Here is a 25,308-nt window from a genome sequence, read left to right on the forward strand (position 1 = left end):
GAGGAATTCAAAACAGGATTTTGAAAAGATATATGCACTTCCATGTTTATCACAGCATTATTCATAATAGCTAAGGTATGGAAACAACCCAAATGCCCATCGTGAATGAATGGATAAAAAAGATGTGGAAAAGATTCCATATACACAATGAAATATTATTCAGCCATGAAAAAGGAATGTGACTGGTTTGTCCTCCCATTTTTGAGAACATAGATAGACTTTGAGCACATTATGCTAAGCGAGATATGTCAGAGAAAGAAAGATCTGATACTTGTCTTTTATAGTTTGTCTCGATTGGGTAGTTCTAGTTCTCCATTGACCTTAATCACAGAGCATGGTAATACTAAGAGACACCCTAACAGATCTCCTGTATTCCAGACATAGTCTTCCTTACCTCCATTATGGAGTAGTAGTTCAATTTCACCTTGGTATCATAATCAGTCACCCAGCCAATACCATAACTCTCTTGTTACCTGCTGTTTCAGAGGCATGAGAAGCTCTAAGAGGCCAGGCAGAAATATTAACTTCCAGTCCAATGGAATAATTGTTGTGTCTCTTTGGTGGAAACATTCCTCCCTCTAGAACTAAGACCTCCAGATCAGCAAAGCATAAAGTCACAGTTACAGGAAGCAAAAATTTTGCCAGTGGATCACTAGAGACAATAGTGAATGGTGCCACTCCAATTTCTACTTCCATGATTCCTAGACTCATGAATCCTACAGTAGAAACAGCACCATATATTGGATACTGATTCAGAGCACATGCAGCTTTCTGTGGAACTTTGCCCAGTGCAAATTATTGCCACCTGGCTGGATTGTACTAAGTCTTCAGAAGACCATTTTACCACTCTATCAAGCCAGTCACATATATACCACTTTCATTTGATGATGAAATATCACTGTGCATGCCTAACTTTATAGCTTCATGAGTCAGGTAACACCTAGTTCATGATAGGAAGCTAATGTCATGTGGTAACATGGTAACGCATGGTCAAGTGTTCAATCTCTACAAAGGCTCAGTAGCAGGCCAGGAGCTGTTTCTCAACAGGAGAGTACTTACCTGCAGATGATGTCAGGACTTTGCTTCAAAATCCTAAAGGTCTATGATGCAACTCACCTGTAGGGGCCTCCCAAAGTCTCCAAACATCATCCCTATCTGCCATTGAAACTTCACATACCTTTGGATCTGCTGGATCATTTGGACCAAGTGGCAGAGCATCTTGCACAGCACCTGGACCTGTTGCAGAGCCTTCTCTTCTTTTGGACCACAGTCAAAACAAGCAGCTTTTGGGTCACTCAATAAATGGACAAGTGTAACACTCCCAAAAAATAAATATATTGTCTCCAAAATCCAAAAAGGCCCATTGCACCTTGTGCCTCTTTCTTAGTTGTAGGAAGGCCAGATTCAACAGTTTACCTTTCATCTTAGAAGGGATATCTCAACATGCCTCATACCACTGAACCCCCAGAAAGTCCACAGAAGTAAAAGGCCCCTGAATTTTAGTAAGATTTATGTCTCACTTTCTAACATGCAAATATATTACCAGTAAATCTAGAGTCGTTTCTACTTACTCGGTCCAGTCAGCAGAATCTCATGAGTTGCATCAGCATAATAGACCAATGTGAAGTCTTCTAGAAGGCATAAGCAATAAAAATTCCTACAAAGTAAATTATGACATAGGGCTGGAAAGTTGATAGGTATAGTGAAGATAAAAAGTGAAGGTGTATTACTGCTTTGCAAGCTGAAAGTAAACTGCTTCTGGTGGTTTTTATGGATAGAGATGGAGATAAAGGCATTTGCCAGATTGGTGCTGCATACCAAGTACCAGCAGATGTGTTAATCTGCACAAGCAATGAAACCGCATCTGGTATAAAACCACATCTGGTATAGCAGCTGAAGTTGGAGTCACCACCAACTTCATAGTTGCATAGGGATGTGGTGGGAATCACCACCCTTGCATCTTTCAAGTCTGTGATGGTGGCACTAACCTCTGTAATCTTCCAGAGATTCAGTATCACTTTTGATTTACTATTTTCCTAAGTAGAGTCAGTTCTAATGCTTCCACTGGACTTTCTCACTATAAAAGCCCTCACTCTACAGGTCAGGAAACCAGTGTGGGGATTCTGCCATCTGTTAGTATGTTTACTCCAGTTACTCATTTTGCAACTGGGAATATAATCAGAGAATGAGTTTGAGGACCTAGTGGACCCACTATGAGATGGACCGGAGCTAATTGTTCACCTGACCTCCATTAGCCCCTTCTCTGACTGGAGGGCCACAGTGGCATTTTGAGTCTCCTAGAATTAGTGTCAGTTTAGAGCCAGTGTCCTGTAGTCCCCACAATATCTCATTGCTTTATTTTCCCCTGTGATGTACAGGCCTGGTAAAAGGCCATAGGCCCCTTTGGGGAAGGTTAGAAGAAAGATCAACAGTATAAGTTTCTGGTAGTGTATTTAAGGTCTTTCCTCAAGGAGTTCTAGATCTATAAACAGTTTCAAGTCTGGGAATTGATTGAGGGGCTGTAAATCTTTTTTTTTATTATTTGAATTAGACTTTTCACATAGAATTTTTCTGCTTATACAGACAAAGAATTTATTAGGCTCACCATCAGTTTCACTTCTAGGAGCACCATGATTAACTAGCCAATACCATACATCTATACAAGTCAGACAATTTCAGTTGCTATTTTGACTTTGCTATCCAATACAGTAAACATACCCACCTTACCTTTGGCAGTTGAGTGCCACCATTTGGCCCCTGCCACCTTAGGGATCCAGTTATCTTCATTGCATTTAGGCTTCAAATTGAATAGCTGAGATTCCCACTGTAAGGTCTGGTTTATAGATAAGAGCAATTGTGGAGCTTTTCAGTGATACTGGGGCTTCCCTAAAAAATGTATTTCTCAAAGTATTGATGAGAGTTATGTCTTCCAGATTCTCCAAGTATAGGCAAGTAGATCTTAAATGACAAATCCACTCTAAAATTTCAATCTCCCTGAAATCCCTTCCTCTACATCAAATCAAGAGAGGTCAGGCATTTCCAATTCACTCACGGTTTGCCACCTTTTGGTCCATGTTTCAATCAACCAACAAGTCAGACTCTTAGAGCACTTTCTAACTCATTGAACTGCAATATTAAATGTAGAATCTCTGCTTAGCCTATATCAATAACTTCGGCCTGATTCAACTTTATGTTCCTTCTGCTATTATCCCACATCCTTAATATCCATTCCCAAATATTTCCTGGATTTATGCTTATATAAATACAATGAAAATGAATTACTAGAAAAATGATCACACTTGGATTTCATGGCAATGTCACGTTGCTATAAATTGCTTATTCTCAATTCCTGTCCTTCTAAAGTCTAACAAAACAGTTTACACGTTGTAACTACTCCACTGGCCAGGTTTTGATTAGCATTGATGTGGATACTGTAAACACCTATAAGTGGATAAGATTATTTCAAAGTTCTAAAAAGTTAAAGTTGTCAATGGTGTTGCCAAAGCTCTAGCTATAGACATCCTGGATTGGGACATTTCTCCATCAAACACTCCTCTGAAGATAAGTAAAAGAGGTAAGGAAGAAGACATTTAACTAAATTTATGTATTCACAACAGTAATATTACTGAGCTATTCCTTACCTATCTGATAAGTTGAGAGTAAATTTACTTATCAACAGCCATTTTGTTTCAAGGTGGCAGTCTTTTTCTGAAGCGTAGAGCCATGAAGCATAATGTGGATTTTTTTTTCTGATTGTTTTTGTAGGAGTTTTCCTATCTTGTTTATCCTGGGTCTAGTCAGAATGGAAAAGAGGACTATAAGATTCTCTGGCTGAACAAAATGGCTGCATTTCTTTAACTACTTTCTTGAAAATGAAATTCAATCCTAACAACTGGCAGATAATGACTGATGACAATTTGAGTACCAAAAGATAAAAGCCAGAACCAGTTATAAACATCAGTCTTTTAACTGTTCTTCAGACAAACCAAAAAAGGCGAGGAGACATACGTAAAAAATTAAGACTCAAACCTCAGAAACCTAGAGTTAGATTTCTGAGAAGAAAACATCTACAAAGTTAATGCACAACAATTTGACCTCCAGAAGAGGCCTCAAGTTCAGTTAGAGATGAGAACTGTTAACTACCAGAACTCAAACAATTGAAGGCCTCTAATAGCTAAATGGAGGAAACAGAGCGTAGATCTCCCTGTCTCCATGAGGCAGTGAGAAATGGCAGTGGAGAAGTGCCATGTTGCAGGGTTTAAACGGGGCAATTTGTGTGCAAAACACTGGGACTAAGAGGAAATAACAGTGTGTGTTCAGGGTACAAAGAGTAATCAGCAAAAAAGAAGCAGAAATCATAGGAGTGATGTAAAGTCCAAAGGTGGTGATTTAGGGGTGCCTGGGTGGCTCCAAGTCAGTTAAGTGTCTGACTTTGGCTCAGGTCATGATCTCAGGGTTCATGAGTTCAAGCCCCGCATTGGTCTCCATGCTGACAGCTCAGAGCCTAGAGCCTACTTTGAGTTCTATGTCTCCCTCTCTCTCTGCCACTCCCCCACTTGTACTCTGTCTCTGTCTCTCTCTCTCAAAAATAAATAAAACACTAAAAAAATTTTTTTTATTCAAAGGTGGTGATGCAGAATGGGAATATTTAAAGAGCAGTCAGCCATTGAGAGTAGGGAAAAGGCTAGCAAGATAAGCAGAGTCTTGGTTTTAGCAGAAATATACCTTCTAAGAAGGTAAAAATTAGCTTGGGCTGGAAAGAGTAGACACAAATAAAGCCAGCTGAAAACTTAAAAAAAAAATCTCACTCTCAAGGACACTGTAAAATGACATAACAACCCTCTACTGTGAGTTACTTCTGCTTTATTAATCTCTGAGAAACTTTGTTCCCTAAAATTATAGATTATTAGAGACTCTGGTGTTTAAAATTATATCAATAAAATTAAAAAAAAAAAAACACTCTTGTCTGAAGGGTCTGAGGCCCTTGGACACAGAGAATCATTCTCAATTTACAGCCTAGATGCGGAGGTTCAGATAAGAGGTTTCTGAATACAGCAGTCCACATCCATCTTACCTGCACGTTCCAAGGACACCAGAGCCTGGGTCTACTTCACACTCCCGACCTGATGATGAATCCTTTAGCCACAATCCTGCTTTGCTTTGAGCCTCTTAAACACTGTTTCATTTAAATATCACCTAAATTTCACCCTTTCCCAAGATCCTGTAATAGTTCGTTCTTTTTCTTTGTTTGCCAAGATACTGGAGGTTGCTCTTATATACAGCGTCCTTCCTCACATGGGGTCAGTAAGCCTCATTGTGTCAGACAGCAGGTTCGCTGGTGATCTTAGGCTGATTGGGCTAGGACAGTTCTGGTCAGTATACTAGAATGTGAGGAGAAAGCTATGCAGAAGCCCAGTTAGAAGGATTAAAGGGGATTGCCATTTGGGGACGACGAAAGAGTCTGCTTACTGGAATTGGGATATTCGGATAATATTGACAAGAAGTAAATGTGCTTTGGTGCCAAGTATTGGTCTGTTACAGCCTAAGTATTTTCTGCCTTCAGTTCAGATTGGTCTGAAGATAGGGAGATGAAGTTGGGATAGCAAGGAAAGTCAGTGGATTCAAGTGAGGAAAGTACCAGGGAATCGGAGCTGGGTCCCAGCTAGTTGCAACTGAAAGGGGGGAGCAGGGGGAAAGGGCCATGATATAAGCTCAAGCCTGGAAGTCCCTGACTGTGGGGTTTGCCTGGGGCCTCACACAGGGAGACACCCAGGAACTAAATTCTGCAAATGACAAAGCATTTCTTTGCCACAATTTCTTCATCTCTTTGAAGAGAAAACTACTAGGGAGGAAAAGAAGGAAAGGGTAAAAGAAGAAGGCATATAGCCAGTGGCAAAGCCCAAAATAATGGACTTGGGAGTAAGAGAAGCACCTTCTGAGAAAGCTCTCTGTAAATACAGTGTTTCAGCAGAGCTGGGACTGTGCTAACTACTAGAAAACACACAGAGTCCAACATATTGTGATCTTTACACTTTAGACTGTTTTTCTGAGCTATATGAGAGCCCTGTAGGAATTGACTTCTATTTTTTAGCATATGAACCCAAGGTCCCTGTGCAGAGGGAGGAGGTTGGGAACATCTTGTTGACTTGTTTCGTCCTCTAGAGGATTTGCTTGCAAGCAGCAGTGAATGGACCACTGTGAGAACACAATGATATTTTCATCTATGACTGAACTATTCTATTCTGTTCCTGCTCCTTTTAGGGAGAGGAAAATTGTTCCTAGCTATTTTGGTCCAAAGTTTTTCAGAACTTCCATTACAAACCATAAAGCAATTTTGACTTCTGGGAAATCCCTTTTCAGTTAATAATTTAAAATGTATTTATATGGGTAGGTATGACTCTCTAAAGGTTATCTTTTTATAATCTTTTTTAAGGTTATATTTTATAAACAAACAAAACCCTTATTGCATTCCCTGATTTGTGGTATGAGCAGGTGTGGAAGGAATTCCTAGGTTAAGTGGAGAGGATAAAATGATTGCTGAGAGCCAATTTTAAGGTCGTTCATCTTCAGTCAGATACAAAGTAACCCGTGCCACCAAAAAGAAATCTTGAATCCTCAGCAAAGTCACCATCACTTCTCTGATAGCCTCTTGTTGAAAAGATGACAGTGTTACCTCGGGTCTTTTACTGTAGCACAAATAAATCCAAAAACCTATCCCCCTACCACCATTCTTCCCACCCCCCTATACATATACCACTATTTCTTTCTTTCTTATTAGACCACTGCTTAAAAAGTGGGGAAGAAACTTACAGGTTTGTAAAGAGAAAAGTGAATGTGAAAAGTGAATATGAAATGACTTCTAGCAGGAATAATGTTTTATAATGCCTCTGTAAACCAATGGCTTTCAAATCTTTTTTTTTTACTACAGCGAGTCAGAATGATATTTTAAATCATGTCTTAGTATATGCATACTTAGACGTATTGTGTGTGTATGCATGTAGAGGCAAATATTGTTAGGTTTCATAAAACACTACCTATAATGCTCTTAAATTTTTCCTTTTTATTCTTTCATTTTACAAATGTAAGGCATGAGTCACTAAATTGATTTCATGACCTACTAAGTGAAAAGTAATTTAAAAAATATTGCTCCCATGGGCAATATTAGCAGATAGCTTACTAATCTTATTCCAGAAAATAACACAAAACAGATATTGTTTTCTAATATCAGACTTCTTATATTCGAAAGATCTACTCTTGAGACATCCTTTTAGAGGGTCACCTTTATTTTTGCCTCAAAGTTCCAGAGGTCAATGTAGATATTATATAAGAAAATCAGGATCATAGTCTTCCTTCACTACTTTTGACATCAGCCCTAGATTCTGAGCATCTCCTTTATCCCCCATATACTTCTCAAGGTGAAGTCTTTATAAGAACTGGTTGGGAATTTATCCAGCTTGAGCTATTAACCTAGGCTGTTTACCTGCAGGGACTCTCGTACCAGAAATGCTTAGGACGTGATTCAAAAAAAGACACAGATTAAATATCTATGGCAGTTCAAAAAATGAAATACAACACAACTATGGGGAAAAAAAGTTGTCAATCTCTGTGCTGTGAGCCAATATTCAAGGCATACTCTTAGGTTAAAAAGAGTAATACAAGCACACTGTGTATAATAGACTTCCATGTGTTTTTATTTATTTTTTATTTTTTTTAACGTTTTATTTTTGAGACAGAAAGAGACAGAGCACGAATGGGGGAGGGGCAGAGAGAGAGGGAGACACAGAATCGGAAGCAGGCTCCAGGCTCTGAGCCATCAGCCCAGAGCCCCACGCGGGGCTCGAACTCACGGACTGTGAGATAGTGACCTGAGCCGAAGTCGGCCGCTTAACCGACTGAGCCACCCCGGCGCCCCACTTCCATGTGTTTTTAAAAGGGAAACATACATGGCACACCTGGGTGGCTCAATCGAGTGAGCAGCTAACTCTTGATTTCAACGCAGGTCCTGATCCCAGGGTCATGGGATGGAGCTCAGTATCAGACTGAGTGTTGAGCCTGCTTAAGATTCTCTATCTCCCTCTGCCCATCTTCCCCACTCACATGCTCGCTCTCTCTCTCTCTCTCTCTCTCTCTCTCTCAAAAAAAAAGGGGGGGGGAGGGAACATGGGTGTTTATATGTACATAGAATATTTCTGGAAAGTTTCACAAGTTATTAGTAATGGGAATTGCCTCAAGGAAGAGAAGTAGAGGACTAGGAATCTGGGATGAGGAAGAATTAATATATTTATACCTTTTCATAGCGTTTGAAATTTTTATTTTGTGCATATACTTGTTATTTTTTCAATTAAAAATAGCTAAATCTTCAAAATGTGATGTAAGGAGTAAGGACTTGTAAACCCATTAAGATTAAGGAAGTTTTCCTTGTGAATAGTCACATAAATAGAGGTTTATTGTAACACCAAAATTAATTCTCTTTAATTTACATATCTTGTATAATTTACAAAGAGTTTCACATCCATTGCCTGACTTAATGCTCATAACAACCTTTAAAAATAGGTGAGACAGGTACTAGAAGCCACACTTTACAAATTAAAAAAAGACAAAAAGCTGAAGCCTAAAGGAATTAAAAATCTAGAACATGTTTTAAGGAAAGAAGTTTGGAGTCATTTACATGATTATAATATAGTAGGGACTTGAAATGTTACAGTACTATGAGTATGAATAGTTTATGAATAGTAGTATTTTTAAATCCTTCAGCAGTATTCCTTGTAATGCTGATCTCACCTAAGAAACTCTTACATTAAAGAAGAAAGAAGGTAGAAACAAAACCTACTGAAACTCTATAAAATATGCGTAATATTAGGAAATAAATTGTCAAATGATGACTGGTTGAAAATTAGCATCAAAGAAGTTTCATTCAGAACTTCGCTACTAGATTTTTACCTTTGATTAGACAAATCTAAAAATAATTGCCTAAATGGAAAAAGAGGGAAGTTACAAATCATCGGTACTAAATCTTGAAGAATACCTTAAAGGTCTATGGCTGTGTTTATTGCATTTCCCAGTATTCCTGAACAATCTCAATTTACACCTCCTGTTGCCAAGTGACAATTGATAGCACCCCCTTCACTTTCAAACATTTCCTAGCTTGGGTGATAAATTCTGTCTCCACCCTCTTAAATAGCACACTTTTAGTTGCATACATCTTTGAGATCCTCATGTTGCAGGGTTTGGGCTTTACCTCGAAACTAAGAATTACCCTCATTCATGCAAAAGTAGAACAATCCATGCTCAGATTATAGTTGCATATATGACTCTCAAAGAAGAGTAATTTCCAAAGCATTACCAGCAACTGTTGGCTTTATTAAAGAGATTAACAGTGAGAAGGGAGTCTCAGGGTCTGATCTGAGAGTTTGGACATGTAGGGGTTTAAAAGGGAAATGTGAACCAAGTTTGACTTGGTGAGACTGAAGTAGAAAAATGCTAATTCCACTTAACAGAGCTCTGAACATAGAGTTCAAAAAGTGAACCCGCTCTTAAGAGTCCTTCATTCATGTATCATTTATTTATTAATAGTTGGAGAGTGCTACTGGAGGCAAGACACTGTTCTAAGTACTGCATCAATTTTGTCAATAGTTTAAGGAACATTATGCTAAATTTCCAGTGCTTTGCAGGAATGAAATACTGTACATCAGATTTTGTTATGTAAACCAGCCTCTGAATTATTTTCTGACTAGCACTCTTTAAATTTTTTCTAATTTGTAATTATTCCATTCAATAATGAGATAGATTATTCCCATGGTCCAGATAGGTTCAGTTGTTGCTGCATTTCTTATTCATGTTACAAGTTTATTTCTTCCTTAGAACAAGCAAATGAATGCGTAGCCAAGCTGAATATCATGGTAACAGCATCTTTTACTCAGCAGTAAGCAGACCATCTATCCAGAATGTATAATTACTGAAAGATTAAAGCAATGCCACAGGTTGTTTTTAAGATGTGTTTACTTGCTACATTCCCTGAAGCACTTGGCATTTAAATTAAAGTTATCATGTAGTACGTGATTACTTGAGGTTTCTATGTAAAGTATTAAAGAATATTTTAATTGTTCTTTTATGTTTAGATATGTACTTTTAACAGAATCTTTTCAGGATGTGTTTTAACATGCATGTACCAAAGATCATGCATTCAGATGCTCTCCTGAGGGTGTGGGAACTTGGTTCCAAATCTGACAATTTGACTATTTCTCTCACTGTTTCTGTGAATGTTTACATCTTTTGTTTATGTCTCCCCTTTCTTTCCTTCCTTAGAAATCTTCATTTCCTGTAAATTACTCACTAGACTTTTCAAAAAAAAATCTTGTGGGTTTTTATTTTGTTCTAATCATCACTGGTTGAGTGATTACTGTCACTGCCTTCACTGTCACTATCACTGTCACCTCCATTGTTGCCATTACCAGCCTTGCTCTTGCTGTGACTCTCATCACTACTATCAGATGCACTGTCACTGCTGTCACTGTCACTGCTATCACTGCTGTCACTGTCACTGCTATCACTGCTGTTGCTGTCGCTGCTGTCGCTGCTGTCACTGCTGTCACTGCTGTCACTGCTGTCACTGTCACTGCTGTCACTGTCACTGCTGTCGCTGCTATCACTGTTGTCACTGTCACTATCACTACTGTCGCTGCTGTCATTGTCACTGCTGTTGCTGCTATCGCTGCTATCACTGTTGTCACTGTCACTACTATCACTGCTGTCACTGCTGTCGCTGTTGCTGCTGTCACTGCTATCACTATCTGATTTGCTGTTGCTGCTGTCACTGCTGTCTGATTTACTGTCACTATCACTGCTGTCACTATCTGATTTGCTATTGCTGCTGTCACTGCTGTCTGATTTACTGTCACTATCACTGCTGTCACTACTATCTGATTTGCTATTGCCGCTGTCACTACTGTCTGATTTACTATCACTGTCACTGCTGTCACTACCAGCTGATTTACTGTCACTACTGTCACTGCTATCACTGCTGTCACTACTGTCACTGCTATCACTACTGTCACTACTGTCACTGCTGTCACTACTGTCACTGCTGTCTGATTTGCTGTCACTGCTGTCGCTACTGTCACTGCCATCTGATTTGCTGTTGCTACTGTCACTGCTGTCACTGCTGTCTGACTTGCTGTCACTGCTGTCACTACTGTCACTGCTATTACTGCTGTCACTACTGTCACTGCTATCACTACTGTCACTGCTGTCACTGCTGTCGCTGCTATCTGATTTGCTGTCGCTACTGTCACTGCTGTCACTGCTGTCTGACTTGCTGTCACTGCTGTCACTGCTGTCACTGCTGTCACTGCTGTCTGACTTGCTGTCACTGCTGTCACTACTGTCACTGCTATCACTGCTGTCGCTGCTGTCTGATTTGCTGTCACTGCTGTCGCTACTGTCACTGCTGTCACTACTATTACTACTGTCACTACTGTCGCTGCTGTCTGACTTGCTGTCACTGCTGTCACTGCTGTCGCTGCTATCTGATTTACTGTCACTGCTGTCGCTGCTGTCACTGCTGTCTGACTTGCTGTCACTGCTGTCACTACTATCACTGCTGTCGCTGCTGTCACTACTGTCACTGCTATCACTGCTGTCTGACTTGCTGTCACTGCTGTCACTACTGTCACTGCTGTCACTGCTATCTGATTTGCTGTCACTACTGTCACTGCTGTCGCTGCTGTCACTGCTGTCTGACTTGCTATCATTGCTGTCACTACTATCACTGCTGTCGCTGCTGTCACTACTGTCACTGCTATCACTGCTGTCTGACTCGCTGTCACTGCTGTCACTACTATCACTGCTGTCGCTGCTGTCACTACTGTCACTGCTATCACTACTGTCTGACTTGCTGTCACTGCTATCACTACTGTCTGACTTGCTGTCACTGCTGTCACTACTGTCACTGCTGTCACTATCACTGCTGTCGCTGCTATCACTGCTGTTGCTATCACTACTGTCACTACTATCACTGCTGTCGCTGCTGTCACTACTGTCACTGCTGTCGCTGCTGTCACTACTGTCACTGCTGTCACTACTGTCTGATTTATCTTTGCTACTGTCTGGTTTGCCATTGTCATTGCTCCCATTGTTACCGTTGCCATTACTGTCACTATCATTAGCATCTGATGTGCTGTCACTGTCATCATCATCTCCTCCATTTGAGTCACTGTCATTGCCATTATCTTTTGATTCATCAGAGTCATAACCAGGATCTCCTCGGCTATCACTGTTATTGTCACCTTCAGAATTGACATCATCATTATCATTAGACTCATCACTGCTGTTGGGATCGTCTCCTTGCATGGATTCATCATCAAACTCATAACTGTCATATCCATCACTAGTACTCTCACTACCTGTTTTGCTGTGTGCAACCTTATTTCCGGGTTCTGATTTCTGACCAGGTCCTTGTATGTTGTCAATCTCTCCTGGTGTCTTGACATTTCCTTTGCCCATGACCATTACATGTTGTCTTTTACCCTCTTTATCTTCACTAACTTTCCCAGCTTCTTTGGTAATATTGTTTCTGTTGCCACTATTGGGACCTTCAATTTCTATTCCCTGTGGAAATATGGAGAAAAGAATGATTGGTTAGTTGGTGTTATGCTGCCAAACTGCATTGGTCTGAGGAAGACTGACTGGGGAAGGTAACCAGAGGAACAGAAGTTCAGCTTCCAATACTTCATAAACTTCTATTTGTGAAAATGTGCTTTATTCACGTGAGAGAACTCTGGTATTTAGATTATAAAACAACCCATTTGCATTTTTACTCAGTAGGAACTTGTGTGAACAGTTACATGGTGAATCAGTTATTTAGTATTAGACTTGTAAAATTGCAGTCAAATTTTCAGAAGTATCTGCTTTTAAAAATTGTTGTGTATCAAAGTCTAGTAAGAACTCTAACTTTCCCATTAAATATTCACGTAGCTTAGGTGCAAAAAGAGATGAACGCCTATTACGATTTATTTTTATGTTACCATCAATGAATGGAGAGGGAGAATTTAAACTGCCATTGAAAGAAATGAGTTTCACAAACTAACCTTATCTTGGCTCTTCCCAATAGCACTTGGCTCTGATTCATCAGTGATTTTCTTTTCCACAGCTTTGTTTTCTCTGTGATTGGGTGTTTGCATGTCTTCTATTATTTGGCTATCTTTATTTTTGGGAATACCATCAGAATCCTCCTCACTCTTGGAAGTGTTGTCTCCATCGATGTCATGGGGATCTTCTTTGTCTTCAGGGTCATCATCTTCACTACTAATTGAATTTTGCCCTAAGCTATTATCATTATCTTCTTTTCCATGAGGCTGACCCTCTTGGCCTTTGCTGTTGTTACCAGTGTCCTCTTTTCCATTCCCGGTTTCTTCACCTTCATCATCACCAGAGCCTTTGTCTTCATCCTCCTCTGCTCCATTCCCACTAGGACTCCCTTCAGAATTATCCAGACCAGCATCTTCTCCATTGCCAGCTCCACTTCCCCCTGGTGTTACTCCTTCCTGATTCCCATTTCTCTCACCTTCTCTCTGAGGTGTTATTTCACTTGTATTACCTTCATTTCCACAGGAATTCCTATTTATTTCATCCTCATGGCCTGTACTGTTATTGCTTCCATCTATTTGATGTCCATCTTCTTGGACAACAGTGGCATCCTCACTCTGACTTGGATCTCCAACATCTCCATTGTTTGAATTCTTATCAGTTTTTCTATTAACATTGGTCCCATTTACAATTCCAGCATTGTCGAGAATGCTTACTTGTCCCCTAATGCCATTTGCTGTGGTGCTACCTTCTTTTCCATGTATCCCATCATAACCATATGTTTCTGGTTTTCCTGTGACCCCGTTTTGATCTTCAGTATTCCCCTCTTCATTTACTAACATGGAATGTGTAGAGGAACTTTTCCCTCCTACTTCTCCCCACTCAGAGCCATTTTTTTCTCCTTTGTAACCATCTTCAGCATACTGTTGCCTTCCTCTTTCATTTTCATGGGGGACACTACCTTCTTTGTTGGTGTCATTGGCATTTAACTCATCCTGGAGAAGAGAAACAATTCAAAGTAAGTTGTAGATATCATCTTGAAGCACAACGAACTGAAAAGATGAGCATCAGTTTTCTGGAAGTTAATAGAATTTTAAGAACAGCTTAGAAACATATTTTATATCTTATACCTGTATTGGCACTTTTGCTCTCTCTAGAAGTTTTACATTCACAGATTTGTCAACAGCATGTCTCTCCAGTGGCTTGATTTGAGGAACCTACCAAAATGAAAATATTGGAAACTTAAAACATTCTGATTTTGTGTCCATGCATGCATGCACACATGCATGTGTGCACACACACAGACACACATTTTCCCCTAAATAAAGAAAAAAATATAGAACACAAAGGCCAAAGTGTGATCTAATCAGGTAGAAAACAAAAGTGGTTTGTTTCATAGTTTATGTAGAATTTTAACTGGGCCTACAGATAATTTTCACAATGGTATTACCAATTTTATTGAAGTACTAACCAGACTACTTATCTCAGGAGAATTGTCTTTTATAAAAATGAGGAGATAGACCTGTGGTGTTTCTGTACAAGCCTCCCACACTAGCACAAGACCCACCTTAAGTATAACCTGGCCAAAACCTCCAAGAAAATATCAGGTCTGACAAGAGCCAGGGCAGAAACAAAAGCTAGTAATATGCTACTTCTATGTCCTTCAGGAGTACATTTGAAATAGTTGAGAAAATTCTCAACTACATAAATACCAATGTGCTGGATATTATGAAAACATACCAAAATGTTACCCTTAGCAGCTGGCTAATACAATTACAAATGGTTTAATTTTCGTAACTTTTTCCTTCTTGGTGTTTATCTGTATATTCCAAATTTTCCCCAAGGAGCATTAAAAAAAGTATATGAGTGAAACATTTTCTCCTATGTTGAAAAAAATCAGAATTTTTCCTGTTTTCATTTCTTGAAAATTTCCTAAAAAATGCAGGCCTCATTGATATTAGAATGAAATTGATAGGGCATGAGCAAAGATGGCTAAAGTCTCCATGACTTTTGGGCATTAAATGTAAATTAATCTGAATGAATTTTACAAATTTGTGTGTTATCGTTGTACAGGGTCCATGCTAATCTTCTCTTTATTGTTCCAATTTTTTTTTTAAACTTTTTTTTTCAACGTTTATTTATTTTTGGGACAGAGAGAGACAGAGCATGAACGGGCGAGGGGCAGAGAGAGAGGGAGACACAGAATCGGAAACAGGCTCCAGGCTCTGAGCCATCAGCCCAGAGCCCGACGTGGGGCTCGAACTCACAGACCGCGAGATCGTGACCTGGCTGAAGTCAGACGCTTAACCGACTGCGCCACCCAGGCGCCCCTGTTCCAATTTTACTATACGTGCTACTGAAGGGATTACAATCTGAATGAATTTTATTCTAATTTTTTTAACATTTATTCATTTTTGAGAGACAGAGAAACAGAGCTTGAGTGGGGGAGGGGCAGAGAGAGAGGGAGATACAGAATCTGAAGCAGGCTCCAGGCTCTGAGCTATCAGCCCAGAGCCTGACACAGGGCCGGAACTCAGAATGGCAAGATCATCACCTGAGCCGAAACTGGATGTTCAACTGACTGAGCCACCCAGGTGCCCCTAATTTGAATGAATTTTAAAAGTAATAATCCGGGGTACCTGGGTGGCTCAGTCAGTTAAGTGTCCAACTTCAGCTCAAGTCATGATCTCATGGTTTGTGAGTTCGAGCCCCATGTCAGGCTCTATGCTGACACCTTGCTCAGACCCTGGAGCCTGCTTCTGATTCTGTCTCCCCCTCTCTGCCCCTCCAGTGCCTATGCTCTGTCTCTCTCATGTCTCTCAATAATAAATAAACGTTAAAAAAAAAAACAATTAAAAGTAATAATCCATCTGACAAGACATGAGTTTCAATTTGAGTAATGGGAGCATGAATTGGAGTGCATATTTGGGTTTGTGGAGACCCCCAAAAATATCTTGTTAAAGACTTCCATGCAAATCTAGATATTTAGACACAACTTATCTGCAAAATCTTAAATATATATTATTTGATGTTAGGTTAAAAGAGATAGCAAAGTAAGGAGAGTTTTCTGAGGAACACATACTTACTGGAATGGCCCATGCTGCTGACCAAATGCAAAAATATATAATTATCTTCATTTTCTTTAGGAATATTAACCTGTTTTTAAAGAAAAAAAATAACAACATGAAATTACTTATAAAGCAAAAGGTGATAACCACTAATAATAAGGTATTATTTTGGTCAAAAAGCATTTGACTTTTTCCTGGGCAAGAAGAAGGCTATGACAACTCAGTGTTCCAGAACATATCTGGAATGTTCACAGAGTCATACAGGGAGCATCATCAGGCTTAGCACTGTGGTCGCTAACTAGATTTTTTCTGCCTGTGCCAATGAAGGGACAGAGCTGTGTAGTTGCAAAGGGCATAACCATAACTTTGTCTTGCTTTTCTTGATGGTAATAACATTTCTTCTGAATAGTTTTATTTAAGTATTAACTAAATCTAAGATTATTCTTAAAGGATGAATTATTTATCATCCCCACACCAAATCCATACAAGTGGCAATAGTAGACTGTAAAGGAAAGAACTTCGTAGCATCAAGGAGCCTTGGCTAGTGGAAGGAACATGGAGTTTGGATTTAGGGACCTGGGTTCAAGTTCTCCCTTTGCTACTTGATGTGTGAGCTTGAGAAATTTAAATAGTTTTATTAAACCTTTATTTCCTCCATCTGGGATAATAATACCTGTGCTTTAGGATTATCCCAATTACCTTAGCAGAAGAATCTTCTCTGAGAAGCATTCTCTGACTCAAAGTCAAAGGGCATTTGATATCTCTATCCTCTTTACGCCTAGTAGCTTCTGCAAACTTCACTGGTAGCATATTGTACTATTTGAGCATAGTCTGGTTATATATATGTTCCCCTGATCTACTGAGAGCTCCTGAGGTCTAGGAGAATGTTTTGGTGATCACTGTATTCCAACACTCAGTACAGAAAAAGATGGTTTTTAAAAATTGTTGGTGAATAAATACTTACTGGTATAAGCACAGCCTAGTACCGTTCTGGGTAGTTAGCAATCCCTTAATAAATGATAGCAGTTATTATGTGGAACTTCTAACAACATGATCCTCTATTCATGTTAGAATTAACATTCAGAAATGGTATAATCAATAGATAGATAGATTGGAATAGACATTGTGTAGTACATGTGAATCAAAAATTTAAATTGCTATTACTGAAAATTATATTTTTTGATGTAATGATGCTATATAGAAAGGGAAAAAGTTTTACTCCTATTTCATGAACTCCCACTGGGTTTATAGACTATGGTAATACATGTCATAAGATAGCTTTGATTGAATTTAATGTTGATAGTGGAAACATAATAAAACCTCAGTGAATGTCAACCGTCATAGAATTATTGGCAATTCCTCACAGGAGAGAGGACATGGTTTCGGGGAGAAAAAAAAGGCTTACTCTTATAGCCGTTCAGTAGAAAGCCAAGAATAGCTAGACCTCCTTTAAAATACTGTGGATTAAAAATGAAGCTGAGGTGACCTCAGGACAAGTATAATACAGAGTTCTAGGGCATAGATGTTAAAGGGCAGCTGTTTAGTAAGCAGGGGTTACACTGTACTTTGCAGTACCAAACCTAATTATTACATAGACTGCAGAAGGTTGGTATACACTGTGATTTGGAGGAACCATGGTGTCCTAGAAAGGTACCTGTAGTGAAGATCAGGGTTATGCGCATCCCATTTCTAAACTGCAGTCCAGCAACCTGACTACTTTGGGTCTCTTTCAGGTCCATGCCAGAACAATTGCACAGTGTACCATGATGCTTGCCACTGTATCCACAGGTGAGTGAATAGCTCAAAAGACTGCTATAGAAATGGCCCTAGTTTTGTCAGCTTGAAACCTCTTTCATTTTCCAAACCTATTATGATACCGTGAAACAAAAAAAGTATGTGATAGAGGTCGGAATCTCCAGATATCCTAAGTAGAAGTATTCTAATCTAGCTTTGAAAACCCTAATGTCAATTGGCAAAAAAAAAAAAAACTAATCTTTTAGGCGGAAAGTTGATTTTTTTAGGGACCAAAAAATTAAATGTAAACTGAGATTCGTTCATTCATTCATTCATTCATTCATTCATTCATTCAACATTTGAAGACCTAATGTGGGCCAGATACTCAGCCCTGGAAATAGATATGAGCCCTACCCTCATGGGGCTTATCACTGAGTGGATTAGCCAGACTTTGAAGTAAATGTACCGTAAAGTGTTGAATAAAATTCCTAAATCGACGTTTATTTCCCAACAGAATCAGTGTTTAAATGTCACTATTGTTACTATTTGAGAGGAAGAGATTGTTTCTTTCCTTTTTTATTAAATCTCATCACATCTTATATTGCATTGGTGAGACTAAAAAAGAATGTGTTTAGATTCAAGATTCTTAAAGATGGCTTGTCTAGATAAAAATAACAGTAATGGAGCTTTTGTGAAGTGTGCATAAAGTATTCTAATCACTCATTCTGTTGTTAATATTTTAGATTTAAAATATTTGCTTCATTTTCTATATACCTTTTCTGACTATCAGCAACTGATACTTTTAACACAGTGGCTGTAAAAAAAAATTCCTGTTTTTCAGTGATGCAATACTTTTCTAGATGGAATTACCATCCCTACCACATAATTTTCTGCTATCTTTTAATACATAGTCTTGATTTGTCAAATCAAAAGAGAAGGGGAAAAATCTAATCATAAGGATTATTCACTTCTTAAAGTCAAGTCTGCTTCTTCTCTGAAATTCAAATTTCTACAGGAATCTGTTGGTTCTGAGTAAAGAGGATGTTTCATCTTACCTTAAAAGCCTTCAAAGGGACTTTGAAAATCCAGGATTTCTTATCTTTCTCTTTGAAGACTGAAAGTGGCTCACTGTCTTGGACTTTTGCGTGACAATTTTGTACCTGCTGAAATTTAAACTCAGTTTGATAATTTTCTCAGCCAATCACTGTTTAGGATCCCTGATATGGGGTTATAAAGTGTCACCGTGTCTATGAAGTACATAATAACTTCCCCCACTTCCTTCACATACTGATATGTATTTGCTTACTGAACCATTCGGTTCCAAAGGGACCAGACTTACTTTCACTTAATTAAATAGCTCCTGGAAGGCTGTTTTGCATCTTAAATATAGAGAATCAGTGTAACATATCTGAAAAGAGCCACTTAAACTCTGTCACCCTGGCATTTCTTGTCTTACTAAGGTTGGCAATCTAAGAAAACTCTAGGTTTCTTTAGTAAATATGACTACCTATTTAAGACTCCTATCATTCCTGAGGTAGGTATTAAAGTTTCTGTGCTATAATTCAAGAAACTGTCCACATGCAACAGCCTGACATTGCCTGAGGGGTCTTTAGCATATATAAATAGTAACTGTCATGCAATCTCTCTGACCTAAAGAAATACTTATGTGAGGTTTAAGAATGGATCAGTTTAGTATTCAAACTAAATTTTAAAAATAGATATTCAAAATACCAAAATTATTGTAAGATACCTGGATATGCAAAAGTGCATACAGACAATATATTCAGCTCTCAGTTATCTCTCAGTTATTTGTGTTAGCTGTGAAGGACAAAATAGAAAACCAGATACTATTTTTAGCAGAAAGTTTTGCTACTCTGAACTCGCCATTCTATTGAACCCCATATGTATACCATAATGCAGGTATCCCTAAACCATTTATCTCGTCTGTGTGTTCAAAAACTTGACAATCTATGTCTCTTCGTATATTTCTTCAGAACTTTCAGGAATATTCCAATCTTTTCTTTATGTTATAATACCAAAGGATGTGAACCACATAAAAGCACTAATATACCACTACCTAACAGTGGTGAGTTCAGGATTTATATATAGAACTATTACAGGGAAAACAATAATGTTGAAAGAGAATGAAGGGAATGGAAAAAGGATTTGCCATGATGTTGTGTCTTCATAACAAGCACTTTGTTTTTATTTAGACAGCATGTTTATATGGATAGCTTAAAGGGCTTAACCAAATTTTAAGGAGTCCTGAGTCACTCCTGGGAGCAACTCAATATCTTCTCTCACACAGAGACACCAGTGGAGATTAGTGAACTAAACCTCTCTTCTTGTCCTTTGACTTGAATTAACATGATCTCAATAACTGATAGAACTAGTACAGAAAAATCATTGCTGATAAGATTTAAAGAGAAATATCAACCAGCTTGATCTAATTGACATCCATTGAACACTTCATCCAACTATAGCAGAATAAACATTCTTTTCAAATGCAGGTGGAAGATTTACCAAGATAGACCGTATTCTAGGCCCCCCCAAAAAGTCTCAATAAATTTAAAAGGATTTGAGCCATGCAAAGTATGGTTACTGACCCAAAAAGAATTAAATTAGAAGTCAGTAACAAAAGAAAGAGAAAGAAGTCAGTAACGGATCTCTGGAAAATCTGAATATTTGGAAATCAAATTACATACTTCTAAGTAACCAATCAGTAAAAGAGGAAACCAAAGAGAAATTCAAAATATATTGAATTAATTTTTTTTTCCAACGTTTATTTATTTTTGGGACAGAGAGAGACAGAGCATGAGTGGGGGAGGGGCAGAGAGAGAGGGAGACACAGAATCAGAAACAGGCTCCAGGCTCTGAGCCATCAGCCCAGAGCCTGACGCGGGGCTCAAACTCACGGACCGCGAAATCGTGACCTGGCTGAAGTCGGACGCTTAACCAACTGCGCCACCCAGGCGCCCCCAAAATATATTGAATTAAATAAAAATGAAAACAGAACAATTGATCAAAATTTTCAGGATGTCACTGAAGCACTTCTTAGGGGGAAATTTATAGCACTAAATTCCTGTGTTAGGATAGAAAAAGGTCTCAGGGTGCCTGGGTAGCTCAGTTGGTTAAACATCTGACTCTTGATTTCAGCTCGGGTCATGATCTCACGGTTGTAGGATTGAGCCCCCTGTCCAGCTCTGTGCTGAATGTACAGCCTGCTTGGGTTTCTCCCTCTCTCTCTCTGTCCCTCCCCTGCTCTCATGTGCTCTCTCTAGCTCTCTCTCTCTCTCTCTCTCTCTCTCTCTCTCTCAAATAAATTAACATTTAAAAAAAGAAGAAAAGAAAAAGGTCTCAAAACAATGACTATGGCTTCTGCCTTAAGTAACTTAAAAAAATTAAATTCAAATTAAGTAAAAGGAAATAAAAAATCAGAACTACAATCAGCAAAATAAAAATATAATAATAATAATAATAATAGAGGAAAATCAGTGAAACCAAGAGCTGGATTTTTAAGAAGCTTAATAAGATTTATCAGACTCTGATCAGACTAATCAGAGAAATATGAGAGAAGACATAATTATCAATATAAGGAATGAGAGAGATGAAAATACTACAGATTCTATAGACATCAAAAGACAAAAAGGGAATACTAAGAACAACTTTATGCCAGTAAATCCAACAATTTATAGAAATGGATAGATTCCTTGAAACCACCAGAGCTCACCCAAGAAGAAATAGATAAATAACTCTACATCTATTAAAGAAGTTAAATTCATAGCTAAACACCTTCCCCAAGCAGCCTCTTTTCATTTCATACTCTCTCTGTCCCTTTTAATCTAAGCTGTCAGTGTCTCCACTGATACAAATTTTTCAGGAAGCCTTCCATGAATTTCACTCAGTCATACAAATGTCATATCCACAGACCTTTCCACATAATCCCTTCTGTACCTTTGGCATTTGCTAAGATGACTAAAGGACAATGCCCTGAAACTTCTTAGAGGACCTCTGGTTTGAGTTAAAAGATCCACAAAGAACACTCTTAAACTCTTGCAAATATTCTGATCTTTGGATAACTTTCCTGGGTTTCAGCAAAGGGTTGTAGAGTCATACCCTCAGTCTTTTTTCTAGATCATGCCTTCCCGGCAGTGAATCTCTTAATTTTAGCATCTTTTGCTATTGGGGTGGCAGAGATTTTTCAGTTACTGTCAGGTGCTAGTTCATTTTTCTTTAACAGTTCTCAATGTATTTATCTCCTCTTGCATATTACTATAAGCAGCAAGAAGGAGCCAGGCCCCATCTTCAACACTTTGGTTACAAATCTCCTTAACTGTATATCCAAGTTCATTGCTTACAAGTCTGCCACATAACTGCAGGACACAATTCTGCTAAGATATCTTCCATGAAGATAACAAAAATTCTCATTCCTCCAGATTCCAGTAATGCTTTGCTTACTTCCTTCTGAGACCACACCAGCTGTGACTTTAACATCTATATTTCTACTAACAGTCTTCCAGCCTCCACCCACTGGCAAATTCTAAAGCCACTCCCACGTTTTAGGAATTATAGCAGCACCCCACTTCCATGTTCAGAAATCTGTACTAGTTTTCTATTGCTGCCTAACAAGTTGCCAAAAATACCTCTGCTCTTAGAGATCTCATTTGGCTGGGTTAGCTTTATCCAAATAATCTCTTTGCCTTAAGGTCAGCTGATTACTAAACTCAATTATATTTGTCAAATCCCTTTTGCCACATAATGAGACATAGTCATAGAAATGATGCATCATCATATTTACACATTCTCCTCACACTCAAAGGAGTGGGGATTATATAAGCAGAAGGATCATTAGGGGTCATCTTAAAACTCTGTCTACCATACATTTTAATCTATAGCAAAGGAAATAGATCAGTGTCTTCATGGGCTGGGGGAAAGGTAGAAAGAAGGGATGGTAAAGGATCATGATGAAATTTTTTTTTAATGTTTTTATTTATTTTTGAAGGAGAGAGAGGGAGACATAGAATTTGAAGCAGGCTCCAGGCTCTGAGCTGCCAGCACAGAGCCCGACGCAGGGCTCAGACTCACGAGCCGTGAGATCATGACCTGAGCCGAAGTCGGACGCTCAACCCACTGAGCCACCCAGGCGCCCCAGAAATTTTAATAGATACTTTTTACTATCTTAATTGTGGTAATGGTTTCACAGTTATATACATATATCAGAACTTATCAAAATATACACTTTAAATATATGCAGTTTATTATGTGTCAATTATACCTCAGTAAAGCTATTGGGGAAAAAGTAATTAACATATTTCAAATCTTGTAAATTGAGGAGTTAAAACTGTGGTGTTAATAAGGGCATCCCAAAGGGAAACATAAACCCCAATTTATTGTGAAAACCAAACAATTAACTAAAAGTTAAGATCTAAACTCAGAAATCTACATCAGTTTAGTAACTAAGCAAGTTATCTAAATACCTTAATTAGAATTGTTATTCTGTTCCTAAGAGTTTGAAATGAAACCCTTAACCTAGTTGCTACTCTACAACTCTGAACTATCTGCCTAAATTTGGATAAACAGTATCATAAGGGACTTGAATAGGGGTTCTGTCTATATGGGCAGGTATACAACATCACTACCAGGCATTTTTGATTAGTAGAAACTTAAAAGGCAAAATGTCCAGTTCAACTGCCCAATATTGAATTAATGCCAGTGCAGTTGGAAATTGGTACAATATTATTTTTTAAGAAACAACTATAGTTTTCAGCTATAGAAACATTTTTTTAGATACGTCTCTTCTAGCAAGGGGAAAAAAGCGAAATTAAACTACTAGGACTGCAACAAAATAAAATGCTTTTGCACATCAAAGGAAACCATCAACAAAACGAAAAGGCAACCTACTGAATGGGAGAAGATATTTGCAAATTATATAGTGGGTAAGGGGTTAATATCCAAAATATGAAGAACTTACACAATGCAAATAATCCAATTTTAAAATAGGCAGAGAAACAATAGACATTTCTCAAGAAAAGATATTCAGATGGCCAACAGACACATGAAAAGATGTTCCAAGTCACTAATCATCAGGGAAATGCAAATCAAGACCATAGTGAGATGTTACCTCACACCTGTCTGAAAGGCTAGTATTGAGAAGACAAGAAACAACAAGTGTTGGTGAGTATGTGGAGCAAAGGAGCCCTCTTGCACTGTTGGTGGGAATGTAAACTGGTGCAACTTCTGGGGAAAACAGTGTGGAGGTTCCTCAAAAAATTAAAAATAGAATCACCACATGATCCTAGTAATTCCACATTACTGGGTATTTACTGAAAGAAAATGAAAACAGTAATTCAAAAAGATATATGCAGCCCTGTGTTTATTGCAGCAACAATGCTAATAATAATAGCTAATAATAATAATAATAATAATAGCTAAAATATAGAAGCAACCCAAGTGTCCATCTTAGATGAATGGAGGGTGCCTGGGTGGCTCAGTCAATTAACCATCCGACTCCTGCTGAGGTCATGATCTCGTGGTCTGTGGGTTTGGCCCCACATCACGCTCTGTGTTGACAGCTCGGAGCCAGGAACCTGCTTCAGATTCTGTGTCTCCCTCTTTCTCTGCCCCTCCCCCTCTCTGCTCTGTCTCTCCCTCAAAAATAAATAAGCATTAACAAAAAAAATTTTTTAATAGGTGAATGGATAAAGAAGATGTAATATATACACACACATACATATACACACGCATATATGTATACATACACACACACACACACACACACACACACACACACACTACACAATGGAATATTACTCAGCCATAAAAAAGAATGAAATCTTGCCATTTGTGATGACATGGATGGACCTAGAGGATACAATCCTAAGTAAATCAAATCAGAGAAAGACAAATATTATATGATTTCATTCATATGCAGAATTTAAGAAACAAAACAAATGAACAAACAAAAAGAGACAAAAGAATAGACTTAAATACAGAGAACAAATGGGTGATTGCCAGAGAGAGGCGGGTGGGAGGAATAGGTAAAATAGATAAAGGAATTAAGAGTACACTTACCATGATGAGCATTGAGTAATGTGCTCAATAGTAGAATTATTGAATCATCATATTGTACACTTGAAATTAATATAACACTGTATGTTAATTATACTTTGAGTTTAAAAAATAGCTTTTTGAAAAGTGGTAACCATTTCTTCTGGATTCCTTATTCCATTTCCACCAAGTCCACAATTGGCATAACGTTCTCTCAAATACCTTAATTAATGAGAGTATTATAATCGAACCTCAAGTAACAGACATGTCTGTTGGTTAGTCTTAGCATCCACTGTCTTATTATGACTGAGAATACAACAATTGCTACATCACATAATCTTTTCTTGTCGTGAAAAAAAAATCAGTTTTTCTCTTT

The 25,308-nt window shown here is 38.4% G+C and overlaps 2 protein-coding genes and 1 pseudogene across 2 annotated transcripts in view; all 3 read right to left on the minus strand.

Moving 5' to 3' along the window:
* Positions 1–1,636, minus strand: part of DMP1 (dentin matrix acidic phosphoprotein 1) — a 23,496-nt gene extending 21,860 nt beyond the window's left edge. The window contains exon 1 of the mRNA XM_047857545.1: positions 1,572–1,636. The gene's annotated coding sequence lies outside the window, so the exon portion shown is untranslated. The remainder of the gene's footprint in view (positions 1–1,571) is intronic.
* Positions 1,637–10,374: 8,738 nt separating this feature from the next.
* DSPP (dentin sialophosphoprotein) lies at positions 10,375–16,220 on the minus strand. The gene is made up of 4 exons (XM_047857544.1): positions 16,170–16,220; positions 14,214–14,300; positions 13,086–14,078; positions 10,375–12,606 (listed from the first exon to the last, which is right to left on the minus strand). The coding sequence occupies exons 1-4, from the start codon at positions 16,218–16,220 to the stop codon at positions 10,375–10,377; spliced, it is 3,363 nt and encodes a 1,120-aa protein (XP_047713500.1).
* LOC125165057 (uncharacterized) lies at positions 15,112–15,193 on the minus strand (annotated as a pseudogene).
* Positions 16,221–25,308: the final 9,088 nt, after the last annotated feature.

Source organism: Prionailurus viverrinus, chromosome B1 (assembly GCF_022837055.1).
Source record: "Prionailurus viverrinus isolate Anna chromosome B1, UM_Priviv_1.0, whole genome shotgun sequence".
NCBI classification, from domain to species: Eukaryota; Metazoa; Chordata; class Mammalia; order Carnivora; family Felidae; genus Prionailurus; species Prionailurus viverrinus.